Source organism: Sardina pilchardus, chromosome 15, assembly GCF_963854185.1.
Source record: "Sardina pilchardus chromosome 15, fSarPil1.1, whole genome shotgun sequence".
NCBI classification, from domain to species: domain Eukaryota; kingdom Metazoa; phylum Chordata; class Actinopteri; order Clupeiformes; family Clupeidae; genus Sardina; species Sardina pilchardus.
In genome coordinates this window covers 30,802,821-30,818,976 of record NC_085008.1, presented here as the reverse complement: position 1 = coordinate 30,818,976, position 16,156 = coordinate 30,802,821, and the positions used below count along the sequence as shown (strand labels likewise).

The 16,156-nt window shown below is 41.8% G+C and overlaps 2 protein-coding genes across 5 annotated transcripts in view; one reads left to right on the top strand and one right to left on the bottom strand.

Moving 5' to 3' along the window:
- Positions 1-4,449, top strand: part of farp2 (FERM, RhoGEF and pleckstrin domain protein 2) — a 45,952-nt gene extending 41,503 nt beyond the window's left edge. For all 4 annotated transcript variants that reach the window (XM_062557101.1, XM_062557099.1, XM_062557100.1 and 1 more), the window contains 3 exons: positions 661-768; positions 1,047-1,198; positions 1,638-4,449. In XM_062557101.1, coding sequence (XP_062413085.1) covers positions 661-768; positions 1,047-1,198; positions 1,638-1,728 — 351 coding nt within the window. In that variant the 3' untranslated portion in view covers positions 1,729-4,449. The remainder of the gene's footprint in view (positions 1-660; positions 769-1,046; positions 1,199-1,637) is intronic.
- A 116-nt stretch (positions 4,450-4,565) lies between these two features.
- Positions 4,566-14,513, bottom strand: stk25a (serine/threonine kinase 25a). The gene is made up of 11 exons (XM_062556321.1): positions 14,134-14,513; positions 11,206-11,436; positions 11,001-11,057; positions 10,694-10,802; positions 10,227-10,384; positions 9,697-9,882; positions 9,284-9,429; positions 8,551-8,659; positions 8,144-8,215; positions 7,305-7,441; positions 4,566-4,987 (listed from the first exon to the last, which is right to left on the bottom strand). Exons 1-11 carry the CDS (start codon positions 14,158-14,160, stop codon positions 4,948-4,950), a joined length of 1,272 nt encoding a protein of 423 aa, XP_062412305.1. The 5' UTR covers positions 14,161-14,513; the 3' UTR covers positions 4,566-4,947.
- Between the last annotated feature and the right edge of the window lie 1,643 nt (positions 14,514-16,156).

The window sequence follows — 16,156 nt, the reverse complement described above, 5'->3', positions numbered from 1 at the left end:
GACCTGCATTTTTGAGACATAACATCTCCTTACGATAATGAAGAGGACTGTAACATCTGGTGAGCTCAAACAGTAGAGGTGGAACAGATGGGAGAGATGCCCAAACCATTGAACTGCCAAGGAACTGAGAAGTCATGGCCTAGAGATGACCTAGTCTGACCCCAGTCTTACACCACTGACGCCAGTCATTACTAGTACTGCGCTTTCCCTGGTGATAAAACACACTGAGGATTACATTTTTACACCAGGAATTTATTTGATGACCGAATATGTGGAACATAAATTCAGAAATTCAGAAAGTGTGGATTAGACTTGATACCTAATGGAATTGGCATCTCCCTTCGTACAATTGTATTTATCATTGTGCAGTAGGGCATGAATTTAAGCCTAATTTGTCCATAAATTGCCCAAAATGTGTTTGGATTACTCAGACTAAAAGTTCCTGCACTTGAAGTCCTGGGCAGACATATTCCAATCAACAATCCACACAGTTAAATTACTGTAAATTGTCACATGTAACACAAATTACAGCTCTGATCAAATTTTCCAGCCCCCAGAATAATCCAGAATTTTTTTTTATTCAAAATACATACCAGACTTTTTCAAGAAATCTTGACATCCCTCTTCCTACTCTTTTTTTCTTCCTTCTCAAATGTTCAGAACCAGCTCTCTGGCTACCTCTTGAGGAAATTCAAGAACAGCAATGGATGGCAGAAGCTTTGGGTGGTGTTCACCAACTTTTGCCTCTTCTTTTATAAGACACACCAGGTATTGTCTCTATTTAGCCAGAAATGAATTCAAATATGACTAGATTTCATTGCGGAGTAGTTATAGAACTTCCACCAGTACATACAATTAATTTTGTCACAGACAGTAAACTGACAGGGTTGACACAATGCATAGTCTGGAATAGACTTGTCAAAGCATGTCAGTATAAGATGATTGTTTTCATGTCTGTAGTACCTTTAGAGAAAAATACACAAAAATCATTCAGTCCATTTGTATAATGCTGTCACTTATGTAAGGTTCTCTCTCTGAAAATCCAGGATGACTTCCCACTGGCCAGTCTCCCGTTGCTAGGTTACACAGTCAGCACCCCTGGGGAGACTGACAGCATCCACAAAGAGTATGTCTTCAAGCTGCAGTTCAAGTCCCACGTCTACTTTTTCCGGGCAGAGAGCGAATACACTTTTGAAAGGTAAAGGGACCTCTTCTGCACACATCTATCTGATCATTCACACTAGCTAATTGTGATTAATGAGGTCACCGTGAGCCCAGGCATTCTGTGTCTTCCCAGTTTGGGAATAGGGAAGGAGGACACCTAGGGGGGAACAGGCAAAACACTTCCAGGTGGTGTGACTGATTTTCAAATTGCATCACGAAATTCTGAAAAATACATAGCACCACCAGTTATGAAGGAAATATAATGATCCTACCTGATTCTTTAAGACTTAACGGCTGCAGGTCTTTATCTGACTTAACAGTTACAGCCAAGAGGACTTACACAGGCAGCGCAGACAAATACACCCTTGCATCACACCAGACAACACACCCTTGCATCACTTGCACAGTTTCATCTTTCTTGGGAAGGTGGACTATGCCTGACCCCTTATTTCCCCCCATTCTGTCTTGTGAAGGTGGATGGAGGTGATCAAGAGTGCGGCCAGTTCCACGGGCAGGATGAGCCTCCTGATCCCCAAGGGCCCCACAGAGATGAACGGGAACTAAGCAGAGCAGACTGGAGCTGAGCTTCTGGAGCTGGGGGCTGGGCCTCGCAGACTCCCTGGAGAACCTGTTGTTGTTGTTGTTGTTGTTGTTGTTTATGATTATTGGTTATTTTCCTGCTCCTACTTATGGCTTTTTTTTGTTAATTTACTATTGATTGATGTGAGGGGTAGGCTTAGGAGCACAGGAATTGGGAGAGGAGTGGACTACACGAAACCGGCAGAACGTTTTCCTTTCACATTCTCCATCTGTATGTCTTCCTCTTGTCTTTGATCTCGTCTTGACCTTCGTCTCGATCATAACCCGTTAACCATTCTGGTACAGTCCAGGAATCTGGCTGTGAGGTGGCAGTCACTGTCCTGGTTTCCCACTTCCATGAGAAGTACTGCCTCTGAGTTTCTGCTAAAGAGGATAAGTCAGTTGACCTTTAAAAGCTATTAGGAAGGTTTCAACATATCCAAAGACTTAACATTAAATTGAGATTAATTAATAAATAGGCAGCCAACTGATCCATGTTTTGTTGTTTGTCAGTGTTCGCTAATCTCAAGCAGAGATCCAATTGGGGTATCTCTGTGGCTGTACAAAGGGTTTTTAAGGACAGTTGTTTCTTGAACAAGGATTAGAATGTCCTTGGATGTTGAGCCTCTTTTATTGTCATGCTCATTGTTAGAGGGGGAATTAGCAGTTGCTTTAAGCAGTGGTGGCTGTATTAATTTTACCTTTTACCTTTTTATTACCATCTAGATGTGAGCAGCTTGCTCGAGCAGAGCCAGGTATAGTGTGGATACAAAGGTACTCGCTGGGGAGATGAAGGACTTGGCACAAAGGGACACTTGAAGGGGACTGTGAAGTGAAATGATGGAAGGGACACCTATGAAGGTGTTCTGTGGCTGGGTTGATACACCCAGATAGTACAGTGGGTGTCTGATTGTCGGTCAGGGAACAGAGCATAGAAGGCACTAGAAAGACGACTTGGTCCAGAACTAGATGCAAGACTGGGCAATGGAACTCAAGGCTAGTTTGGCATGTTGATAAAGATGCCTGAAAGTGTACAGTCTCTCATCTCCTTAGAGCTTGAAAAAGAAGTCTACGGTGCTCTCTGTAAGACCTCAGAAAGTGTATGAGCCAGCTCCAGACCAGAGGCAATTGTGGCAAGTCACCAATGGTGCTCTGTGTTCCTTGACACTCTGAACACCTGACACCTTTGCACACCTTCTGTTATGAACTGTTGTGATGTGTGAAATATGGTGATCTTTACAACTTGGCAATATTTCTGTCATTGCTTTCCAAAGTCAAAATGAGAAAATATTTTAGGGGAAAGGTTTTGATATGTTTAACTTGTTAACTGTTACTGTTTGGGCCCACCTCTTGATGTGGAATTAAAGGGATATTGATGGAATGTGTTTTTATATATTATTTAGATACTTAACACATTCATGTATCATCTGTCTGACATATTTTAACACAGGGGCATTGTAATACTTATGATTGGAGCTGTGTAATCCTAGTGACGATGGGTTAATTGTATTATTGGGGTACGAAGTTGAATGGTTTAAGCATTAGGAGGCTGTCTAGCAATATTCCTGAGTGCCTCCAGGGGCACTGTAATAACAGTATTCACTTGTGTTTCTTCATCCCTGATGCATTTAAGCTATTTCAGTAACTGTTTTGAAGCCAGTCTTTGTCATTTCGGTTCTCTCCATTTGTCTCTCGTAATGTCCTGCCTTGGTATATGGACTCGAGCGAAGCCACATTTCCTATTACTTTGAGGCGTTACTTTTGGTGTGGTCAGCCTGTCCACGCTGGGATACAAACAGGTTTACGTCTTAATTTTATTTAGCTTTTTCTTCCAGAAAGGAAAAACCAGACTGAACCCATTTTAGTCTTGGTCAAAAAGGTTTTATGTAGGTGATGGTCAATCAGTTTCAGTATATTTTGTATATTCAGCAGTATGGCAGTGTTTGAAAGTGAAGCTTAGCCTTCTTTATTGGCTGAAATTTATATATATATTTAACCCTGTGCATAATGGTACTGGTCACTGTAGGTCTGACTGTCCTGCATCTTCAGCGGGCATTAGAGAGAGCGCGCGAGAGAGAGTGTGAGAGTGTGTGTGTGTGTGTGTGTGTGTATGTGTGCAAACGAGGGAATGCTTTAGATCCTGGTACCACAGGGCCCCCTGTAGTCCTAAAGTGCACTGAGAGGGGCAGGGGCTCTCTTTGTTTTGTACATTTTGTATTGAGGACTGGAATCTCTTGGCTCTCCCTCACTGGCAGAGGAGGGGCAAAACCCCTGCATTTCATTTGATCCCCTTTTCCCGTTAACCCTTTCTGCTCGCTGCCTCACATCACACGAATAAGGCCCATGTGGAAAAACAGGGGGGAGGAGGCGTCTCCAAGCCCATTGTCGTCTGATTAGTTTCTCTTTGTTTGTTTGGAGAACTTACACAGTTTGTTTCCTAAAGGCGAAAGCCACAAGTCTGTCAAATGATCCGGTAAAGGTGAAGATGGGCATGCCATCTCCCCCAATTGGGCTTGGCTTGACGGATCATCTCTCCGTCAAAGTCCCATACCCCTGCCTCTCCCCACATCCTTGTTGTACACTATGTTACTTTCTATTTATTATGTAGCATGTTGCCGGAGTCCTGCTACTCCTGAACACCTTGCATGTAGTCATGACCGTGTTATTGCATTGAAAGGATAACAAAATAAAGTCCAAAACTGGTAACTGCTTTCCTTGTGCTTGTTTCATTGCAGAGTTCACCACAGGAAAAGGTTATTATATAATAAATTACTCTCACTGTTTGACATGTCTCATGAAGGAACAAACAAATTAAAAAAAGGTTTCTTGATTTAACACATCCGTGCGGTTTAATGTTTACGACATGGTATATATACATGGATCACTGTTTACGACAGCTGTTTTCTTCCCTCTTTTTGCAATACAGAGCTTTTTATTTTTACTTTTAACATTCATTATTCTATAAAGAAAATGATAAAATAAAAAAAAAATCTGTCATTGTAAGCTCTAATTAAAATCTGATGTGTGGCGTTGGTTGAATGGTTGGTTGGTTTGATGATGGATGGGCAGGGTGGGACAGAGAAAGAGGAGAATAATAGAGGGATGGGGGGGGGGGGAGGGCGTTGTCCATATGGCCTTCTCCCAGGAGAGGAAGATGAGGAGAGGGGATGGGAGAAAAAAAGAAAGGATGGCAGCTGCAGAGTCTCATCGTGAGGAGGGGGCGGTGTTCCCGTTGAGTGAAAACCTGGAAAGGAGACAGGAGGGACACACGGTGAAAAACGCATCCTCTCCATGGGAGTCCCTCAAGAAGACTGGAACAAGTACATAACTTTCATTCAAGTAGAGTGCAGGCCATTATATTGACAACAAAAACTTACATACTCAGGAGTCAAATTATCCTCCAAGTTCAAAACAAAGTTCTACAGTTTACAGTCTGCAATTTATTGCACATTTTGTCACAATGAGTGAATTGCTCTTTAAGAGTCTTACTGTAGGTGGGTCTGTGAGTGCTTTAAAAATACTGTTTCACTTACTTGAAAGCACACCAAAGTGCCTCAAACAATGCCTGGCTATTAAAGGGATATTCCGCCATTTTTGGAAATACGCTCATTTTCCACCTCCCCTCGAGCAAAACAATCGATATTTACCTTGTTCCCGTTCATCCAGCCATTCCGTGAGTCTGGCGATACAACTTTTAGCTTCAGCCTAGCATAGATCATTGAATCGGATTAGACCATTAGCTTCTCGCCTGCTAGCTTCATGTTTAAAAGTGACTAATATTTCTGGTAATTTTCCCATTTAAAACGTGTCTCCTCTCAAGTTAGAAAGTGCAATAAGACCAACTGAAAATGAAACCTGGCGTTTTTCTAGGCTGATTTGACATGGAACTACACTCTCATCTGGCGTAATAATCAAGGCAACTTGCAAACGTACCATAGGCGCAGTGATATCGTACGCAGCATCTGAAAATAGTCCCCATAGACATCAAGCAGTAGTAGTGCCAGTAGCTGCAAGTTGCCTTGATTATTACGCCAGATGAGAATGTAGTTCCATGTCAAATCAGCCTAGAAAAACGGCAGGGTTCATTTTCAGTTGGTCTTATTGCACTTTCTAACTTGAGAGGACACACGTTTTAAATGGGAAAATTACCAGAAATATTAGTCACTTTTAAACATTAAGCTAGCAGGCGAGAAGCTAATGGTCTAATCCGATTCAATGATCTATGCTAGGCTGAAGCTAAAAGTTGTATCGCCAGACTCACAGAATGGCTGGATGAACGGGAACAAGGTAAATATCGATTGTTTTGCTCGAGGGAAGGTGGGAAATTAGCGTATTTCCACAAATGGCGGAATATCCCTTTAAGTTCAAATGTCAATAAAATTCAGACCATCCTTTTAATTGGCTTGTTAAAGCTGTTTTAAACTAGTTCAGCATCCTTTACCTCCGTACAATTTACTCCTTTATGTAGTCTCCCAATAAACTGCACTGATCATTCATTCCTATACTTTGCCACCTACACTGAGGTCCTTTGACAAGACTTCACAAATCAACACAGAAAGATGACTAAGCGCACAAGTTCACTTTCCAAGATGACAAACATATGCCTTCACAGCTGTTCAAAGCCCTTTGGATGAAAGAATCTTCTAACATGCTGCATCATGTCATCTTTGTTCCAGAGAACAAATAATTGTACTAAAACACAACACAACTCTTTAAATGTGCACGTATTCCACGTATAATATGACTGCTTTTTTTTTCATTGTGTTCCTGAGTATATCTTTGTATGAAAGAAAAAGGGGTTCACCGGAGCAACTCAGATGTGAAGTTTTTACATTTTATTTAAGGTGCCAACATTGTATCATATATCTTTGTATGACTATATCAGTAGTTATCTGCTCTGGATTGCTAAATTGTATTAATCAGGGTCTGATTCAGTGCGGCCCATGTAAGATGGGATGACCAACACTATCTCTCGGCAACCTGGAAGGATACTTAAGTCATGACTATTCGCTGGGTTTAGTTTACACTGTGTTTAGTTGGAGCAGCTGGTGGATCTTTATGTGAAGGCATGCTGTCTCTCTCTTGATGTGCATCACTGTAAATAAAACTGTTTTTTTCCCTACCGTTGCTTGACTGGGTCTTAATTTATCTGTGGCTCCAAAATGTACCATCAATATCTTTTTTAATTGTCAAGATTATCAATCAGAGGCACCGTGCTCTAATCAGAAGTAGGCCATCTTAGCTATTTGCAAGTCATTTGCATATTCTCATTTTTGTCCTTAGATTAGTAGATAGAGCAGTTCATATGCTGATATTATCCTATTGGGTAATACTTCATCCTATGTTTTCAATATATTATACTGTGAATCTTGACTTAAATGCCAAATCAAATTGCAACGCCAATACTGAATATGTCTGAAAAAGCGCAATTAGATATTTCCCCCCAAATTGTTCAGAAATAATAACCCATGATGGCAGTATATTATATATCTATACTGTGAACCATGTGAACAATAAGAAAATAAATATTGTTTGGCTGTATTTATCTAAACTGCGCTCACCTGCGCATTCTGTCCATCATGTGGGTGAGCATGCGGTCCGAGATGCCCGGGCACGACTCCTCGGCCAGGTTGAAAGCGTTCTCCAGCTCCTCCAGGGCGCCCACGCTGCCACCGCCCGACCGGCGCTTCTCCTTCAGCTGCACACACACACACACGCACACGCACACGCACACACACACACACACACACACATGCCCGTCCGTCAACATTTGTCCACACTCTCACAGCCAAGACCCTTTCCCTTAATAAGCCTTCAGAGGCCCGTCAACGGCACAAACAAATCTGGACCGAGTCAACGAGGCCTCAGGGCCCTGGCAAAATGCTCCCTTACATGCCTGAACAGGCTGTTGATTGTGCAAGCAACACATCCCCAACTGCGTCCATAACATCTGAGCTGAAACATAACTCATCCATGTTCAGAATAAAAACTGACTGAAAACATCTAGAACTTCAATACTTCAAGATGCAGCCAAAGATATTCTCTACTGCCCTGTGTTAGGAACTTCAGACCAGTCGACTATTGAACTAATACACTATTTCATAGATTAAAGACAGGTAAAAATGGCATGATGACTTAAGAGCATCCTCTTCCTTAACCTGATTGGAACACGTCCATCCATTAAGAAAGTACAGTAGGCTATAGGATGGACAGGCAAAGCTGTGGGTTGTCCTTTCGAACCTAACGTCTACACACATATGAAAACAAATATTAGAGTTGTCATTTTTTCCTCTCTGTTGCATTTTCAAATACATTTCATGTTTAATCCATCTACTGTCTAATGCCATCTCTGGATTACAATGAGCTAAAGCCTGTGGGTAGATCTGCCAGGTGCTTTTACCTCTCTGAATATGGGGACGATCAGAGCAGTCAGGGAGGGGGACTTGGGCTGTCTCTTCACTGCGTCTCCCATCTGCGGCACAGGAACACCCAACACCTCAGTCACTTACAATACAATGCCTTACATTGTTATGCATTGTGTCCTCTAGCAGGGATTTGCATTATGACGACATCTATTGAAATGCATATTTACAAAGTCAATGTCAATATTTTAGCTGTGACAGCTATTTAACAATGCCATAATCCATCAGGAGCCAGGTATGCTTCCAACAATAGCTTGTCATAGCCACCTACAGTATAGTGTGGCCTGCCGGTGCACGTGTGACATTAACTTAAGTATTATTATACCAGGCTTATCCCAACCGACCAGACACTGTGTGGCATGTTCAGTATGCCTGATGGGTTTACCTTTGCATCGGGGTGATTGAGGCCTCTCTGTAACTTGTTCATCGAGCTGGGCCGTACCGTGGGGAATGTCCACATGGGACACTGTTCACCGTCATCTCCCTCGCCGTCCCTGAGTCACACACAGGGACAGGGACAAGGTGAGCTCTCAGTGATGGCACTAGTGCACTCTGGTCTTGGCCATGAGGAAATCTCCTCACTTTCTGTATGTTATGTCGCAATCTGTGCTACACCCTGCCTTTTCGTCACTCGTTAGAGGAATTTATTGTTTTATTGCTGCAGTAAAAATCGGGATCTGGATCCCTGACTACATCATTTCTTTACAGGGGACACTATGCTGTGTGCTTATCTCGCCACCGATCTCATGTGGGTCAGTGATATTGGCAACAAAGGTCAAATTCAGGTCTGTCCTATTTCAGATGTTAGCCTCTCCCCATCTCGACTAGAACATTAGCAGTAATTAGAGCTTGTTGTGTTAAAGATAAACAAAACATCAGTTTCAAAGTTCAAAGTGCCTTTTCTTACATTTTTTTTGTTTTTGAAAGCACTGTAATGTGGGCCTCCAGCGTTGGTAACCTGTCCATGTGTAGGTTCTTCTGGGTAAATTAACCTTTTTCAACGGCTCATATAATGGCCTATCAAGCAATCTTTGGATTTGAAATGTACAATTCATTTTAATACACAAACAGTCTCTGATATTCCTAGAATGTAACTAACGAGGAGGGAGGTAACGTACATGTCTGAATCATCTGAACTTGACTCGTCTCCGTGTCCCTCCGACTTCCACCGACGGTACCTATCAATGAGCTCTGCCAAGAAGGACGTCTTCTTGGTGTAGCGTGTGATGAACTTGTGCTTCAATAACTCTTTGGCTGTTGGCCTCTGCAGAACATTAACAAATGAATCACAGGTGGAGATAGGTAAGAACAAGCCGTTTGAATGTCAATTACACTTGGCTGTGCAAAGCTCATAAATGCATGTTAAGGCCAACACCTACTGGCGGCGACATTCGTGTCTATGGATTTGATGCTCAAGAGATTTCGAAACTACCTGTGGGCTTTGCTGCGTTAAAAGTAATGGAGTTTTAAACTTTGGCATCACTTGACACACATTAGACGCCGCCAGTGGGCGTTGAGACTTGAGACTTACAAATCTGGGGTCCTTGTTTAGACAGGCTTCGACAAAGTCCTTGAAGGGCTTGCTGTAGGTCCCTTCCAGGGTGGGGGGGTTATTTTTGGGGATAAGGAAGAGGACCCTCATGGGGTGCAAGTCTGAATTTGGAGGCTCCCCTTTTGCTAGCTCGATGGCTGTGATTCCAAGAGACCAAATGTCCGCCTAGAAAAGAAGCTTAATATTTATCCATCCATCTGTTTCCATAATATCAGACTAGATCATGTTTCATAATATGGAGTTATCAGAAATCATCTGATAACTTTTGTTATGGCTATGAGTTATGAGCCAATGGTAGGGTTGGGCAATTATCAAAATCTAATTTCAATTGACTTCCAACAATCATGAAAACAACATGATCAAGATACAACAATTCTTTTGCAAGTAATTGTGTTAAATAATCATGATCTCAACACTGACCAAAATAATTGTGGTTATGATTTTTGCCATGATCATGCAGCCCCAGTCAATGGCCCACAAGAGTGAAAGACAGCTGGACCAGGTGATACCTTGAAGTCATATGCCGACTGTTTGATGACCTCAGGTGCCATCCAGAAAGGCGTGCCCACAAACGTGTTCCTTTTGATCTGTGTGTCCGTCAACTGGCCCGCTACCCCAAAATCAGCAAGCTTGACCTCGCCATGTTCCGACAGTAACACGTTGGCAGCTGGTGAGGGCAGAGAGAGAAGTTGGCATCAGCACCAACAAGGACACTGCAGCTCGTAGAAGAAAAAAAACAAGAACAAACATCTTCATCCCTACTCTCATTCATCAGTGTCAGCCGAGTTCTCTTAATTTATGGAATGGTTGCATGTTGCTGAGGCTTGTTGAGAGAGAATTCAATTATGGCCATTTGAACTTAATGGATACTATTGACTTGCTCAGTAGCTTGGAAGCTAATATGAGAGGGGGAGCAGAGATTAGTATAAAATATTGATGTGTTTTTGGGGAGACTTGGGGGTTTATTGATCGAGACCTTTAATGTCACGATGGATCTTCCTCTCTGAATGTAAGTAATCCAGTCCTTTGAGGATCTCTCGTATGATGGTAGAAATGTAGGCTTCCTCTAGAGGTCCAGGCTTCAGCTATTACCAGAAAAGAAAGAGACAGGCTCAGAGCTTTCACATCCAAACAAAACAAGCAAAATCAACAATCATTCAGGTGTGCATGTAATACATGTATTATTACCCACATCTGGCCCTATAAGCTTTTGCCAAAATGTCCACTGAGAGACATCAGTGAGCTCTATTTCAGGTAAATCCTGAAATCCATAACCAACTTACCAAATCCAAAGCAGAGCCTCCACCCAGGTACTCCATGATAATCCATAACTTTGTACCCTGTACAATGGAAAACACATAATCTGAATATTATTAATTTTTTTTTAATCCTGTCAGATTCCCATCCCAATTTGAGTAGATGAGAATAGCTTGTTATTAGAAATGAAATGCCTCTGAACAGACACCACACTATTTTATCCATGACTACCTTTAGATAGGAGCCAAAGTATTTGGTCACAAAGGGGCTGTCACACTGGCTGAGGACAGTGATCTCCTGCTGGATGTCTTCAATCTCGTCCTCTGCCTCCTCCAGGTCAATGATCTTGATGGCTACCACTTCCTTGGTGCGGTTGTTGATGCCTTTGTAGACCTCGCCGAAGGAGCCCTTACCAATCCGCTCCAGCTTAGTGAAGTACTCCTCTGGATCCAGACGCGAGTTCTGGGGAAAAAAATATTAAGAATATAAGAATATGTACAAATACACAAGTCTATCTCATATAACACCTAACGTACTTCATGGACAATGAGGATTATTCACCAGAAAAGACTGCTGCAATTCACTGACAGCTGGACACAGTCCTTGCTCCTTCTACAAGTAGCACAGTGAAATGCAGCCCCAGCTATCTCTGATACCTTTAATGCTTCGTCTAATCAAGGTGTGACTGAGAACTGAATGTCCAAACAGACCTAATGCCAAAACATATTGAGCCGCAAATGTAGTTGCACGATACATTCTCCAACACGTAGGTCTACAAAACTGCTTAAAACTTGATTAAAACTCATCTATCAAAACATGTCGGATGTCAAAGTCAGACATTCAGTTCAGTGCTCTGTGACTGTCACCATTGTATTTATCCAGTCACTTCAGCAAATTTGCTGCCTTAACTTGATCTATGCCCCAAAGGGTTTGCCACAAAGGAAGCTGGGTAACATGAGAAGTAAGCACTCCAAGACAAGGAGTGGGCAGTCCTACCATACGTGATCTTCCACCTTTCAGAATGGCAACTAGCAGTTACTAGGCAACACATGTACGAGGAACAGTAACGAAAGATTCCACTTCACTTATGCTAATCCAAAGGTGGAGGTCTTCATATTATGGGAAATTGCTTATTTTATTTTCTATTGCATCTCCGGTTCATTTAATCTCACCCTTAAGTGTCCATCTCTTGTTTTCCTTACTCCTCTCATTACTCGTCTAGTCAGGGTTACACTGGGCCCTGAATTGTCTGATAAGCATAAAGAAAATACGATCACCAATGCATAGTGCTTCATAAGTTTGTATCGTTATTAACAATAATGGTTGAGCTTCAAGGGTTCATTTAACTGAATTAATGAAATATCAGTTCAAAGTCGAAACATAGAGAAAGAGAGACACGGTTAACAGGTGGATTGGGACACACTTCAAAACATCGCAATACAAAATGCAATTCTTCAGATGTGTGGTGGCCAAACTTTGCCATTTTTAGGTAGCAATAACTGCTTCATGCCAGAGAGGATCTGCTACAGTTGAGAGCTCCAAGTGCTCTCTTAAAATGGCTTTGCATCTGCCTTACCAGGCGTGAGAAGTGTCAAGAGTGTCAAGGGTGAAACAATCAGAGCAGAACGTGGGCAAACACAAGAAATCCATCCAGTCAGACTTCTCAACTTCCTCTTGGGGAGGCCCAGTTCATCTCAGAGTTTCAAAGTCCAGTAAGGCAGATAAGACACTTGTACCTGGAGGCTACCAGAGGAGCCGCATCCTCCTTCCTGAAACTAAGTCTAAATATCCTACAGTGAGTGGCCACGCACCACTCAGAGTACTGACAACATACAAATGACATAAATGAGGAGTTAAGCCGCAGGCCAGTGGATGAGGTGGTATGACGTGTCTTATGGTCATGGACCTAGTTAACAGGGAAGCTTTTCACTTACGAGTAAAAAAGTTACTGATTACTAACAGTTGAAACAAACTTTCCAATTACCACTTAAGATCTCATTTATTTCCACTAAGCTTTGTGCCTTGTCTGATTCATTCTTGCTGGTGATAAGATAACATGATACACAGCTGACAACTGCTTACAGTGCAATTACAGGGAGTATACCTTATGCAATTATGACACACACACACACACACACACACACACACACACACACAGATGACAGTGTCAATGCAGCAGGACTCCGAATTATACTAAAATTACAGTATACTGTGATTACAAGCTGTAGCCTACTTTTAGACCATCAACTTCCAAGTAACAAATTGAGATGACAACAAATCTAACGTTACTTCATAATTTCTACCTAGTGCCACACACTGAAATGTAGGCTATGCCATCCAGCATATTCTGACGACACAAAATTAAAAACAATAATTTTGAAGGTCATATGGTAGGCTATTACTCTCAAATGCATGACGATTATTTGGTTTATTGTGTGGTAGGCTATTACTGCCATATGTATGATGACATTGATGGTTTCACACATAAATAAATCACTGTCATAACCAAACCAAGATTAACCATGTGGTATTGCAAGACAGAATATCCTTCTTGACACTGATAACTTACTTGTTTGCTTTACTGTTAGTAGATGTGAGACATAAACAGAATGTCATTACAGTGCCATTGACAGAAGCACATAGGCACAGCCTGTTCTGTGACTACATCGGAGTTATAACGGAGCGTAGCATGGCTAACGCAATCCTGTCCTAAGAAGCATATCTCAGAACTGTTGGGTGACAACTCAGCCAGTTTGTCATGGCGTTAAGAAATGACTAGCTATGCATACTGAGGGCGAGTATGAAAATGACAATAATAGTATTTGCTATTCATACTATCGTTAGCTATTTACACAACAATATGATAGACTGACGTTCGGCTACTTTTGGTTGTTTGCATCACAGACAAATGACGAGACATGGTAGGCTACTGATGGAAACGCTCGCGTCCACATCAAAGACTAATGTATACAAAACGCTGCCATTTATTCAGCTAGCAATTTTCGTAATAACGTTATACAGTTTTTGCACAATTGACGTTTACATGACCGCGACTGCCCCCATAGCTAGCCACCGTTAGCTAACTGTAATGTTAAGCCTCAGTTCTCTCAGACTAACGTTATTGAACACGGAGGTTGACGGATAAGCACAGCGGATTACCTGGTTCCGAATGTCGAGATGAGCCATGTCTGTCGGTTAGTCGGAGTTCGGGCAACCGTAGCCCTTTGCCGTCTGGAAAGAGAGGCTGTCTTGTTTCCCTTGTCCAAATTTCCTCTTCTCTTCTTTTTCGCAGTCTCGGTCGAAGACCCCCCAAAAAATAAACAGCTCTCTTCTGTCACTCTCGAGACCTCTTTTCCAAATCTCCCTTACAAACACACGATAAATATTTCGCGATATGAGTTTCTAGGATAATATTCCATCCCTCATTTCTTTCGACAAATAAAATGTCAAAGGCATTTCCAACTTTGAGCCCAGATAATTAATTTTCATGTAAAGGGAGACTCCCCCATCTTAGCTTCTTTTCCATTGTGCTAGGGAAGAGGATACATGGTCTGCGCATGTGCAAACAACTCCTCAATACCAAGTCAGACTTGTGGGAGATGTATTTCGATTAAATTATCTTTATTTTGTGATGAAGTCACCTATGAATTAAGTTTAGTCTGTTCGGAGATGTTTAAGGCTATTGTGTCTTAAATCAATCTGAGATTTTCTGTGTCGTTTTGTGTCATTATCAGAGTCTTTATAGTCAGCTGATGACGGCGCTAGTGGAGCCATATACCTGGCTTCTTTAAATAGCCTGTCATCTTAAGTAGTGAATGTGCATGCATGTGTGAGGGGGAGGAACACAATGACAAGTGTCATAGTACGAGGGTTAAATGCTGCAATTGTGGAGGGAGCGGAACCGCCCCGTAGGCTGAGGCGCACGAAGAAGCGGCTGAGGTGCAGCCGCATTAATTAGGCCTATTGCCTCATGTAGCTATTTGCCCATATTCCACTGAAGCTAATGAGAACACGTTTTCTTTTAGCCTAACCTAAGTTTGGGAATGCTATGTTTCATTAGTGAAAAAGTATTTTTTCTTTCTTTTTTCAAATAGGCTATGTTTTAAAAAGTCTGAGAACAATCTGTCAGTGGTGTTATCCTACAACCACTTGATTTTGTCTGATTTGACATGGAATGACCCAAATGCGAAAATTACAGCCTGTAGGCCTATAAGTGCATGCAATTTCAGCGAAAGGTTTATTAGGCCTATATGTTCTTGTTCAGTTAGAAATATTTGAAATAGTTGAAATAATGTTTATGTGGATTTTGGATAGGCCTATAACCAGGTAGCCTATTAGAACCAGGAAATGGAATTTTATAAAACCGTTAGCCACTTTTAATATTGTTTTAGGTTGAAGTCTTGGAAGGTCTTAGAGATCATCATGCAATGTTTAATGAAAATGAATTGCAGCATATTGTGGAGAAAAGTGAGGTTGACTTTCTGGCAGTAAAACATGGTTTTATGTTTCTCTATGAAGCATAAACCTTAAGATCCATTACTCCAATTAAGAGGACTTTTGTGGAACTATCAGAAAGTTATGCAAGAAGGCAGTCAATATTAGGCTATTAGATGACAGGATGTAGTTGATTCAAGTATGATATCTCTTGGGCATACTGTATGATTGATGAGATCAACAGATAATGCATTGGTCCAGCAGCATATTCTCATTAAAGTTGATGTAATTCAAGCAAAGGTTCTTCATCTTCATTTTCTTGTGGAGCATTTGATCACCATTTCAGGTGGTTGAGGATATGACATAGTTTCAGACACCGCAGTGATAATGGCATATCCTCAACCACCAGAAATGGTGATCACATGCTCCACAAGAAAATGAAGATGAGGAACCTTTGCTTGAATTACATCAACTTTAATGAGAATATGCAGCTGGACCAATGCATTATCTGGACAACATTACAGGGTCACAATCAGGACCATCCAACTGTATTGGGGACATGGAGCATCTCAATTGGATGGTGGAAAGTCACACAGGAATGGGTTTGTCCAAAATCTCACATACTACTGGCATTACTTGATATCCTTACTTGAATATTCCCCATGCCAACAGTGGACCTTTAAAATGATCATGACACAGGAGGATGGGAGCAGCCATAGGTCTGCATTCCCACAGTTTCAGAAATCAA

Coding starts and splice junctions, on each gene's coding strand:
- stk25a (XM_062556321.1), bottom strand. CDS start 14,160: ATGGCTCATCTCGACATTCGGAACCAG. Junction 9,883..10,226: donor AGTCGGCATATGACTTCAAG/GTATCACCTGGT, acceptor CTTCTTTTCTAG/GCGGACATTTGGTCTCTTGG. Junction 9,430..9,696: donor TAAACAAGGACCCCAGATTT/GTAAGTCTCAAG, acceptor AATGTTCTGCAG/AGGCCAACAGCCAAAGAGTT.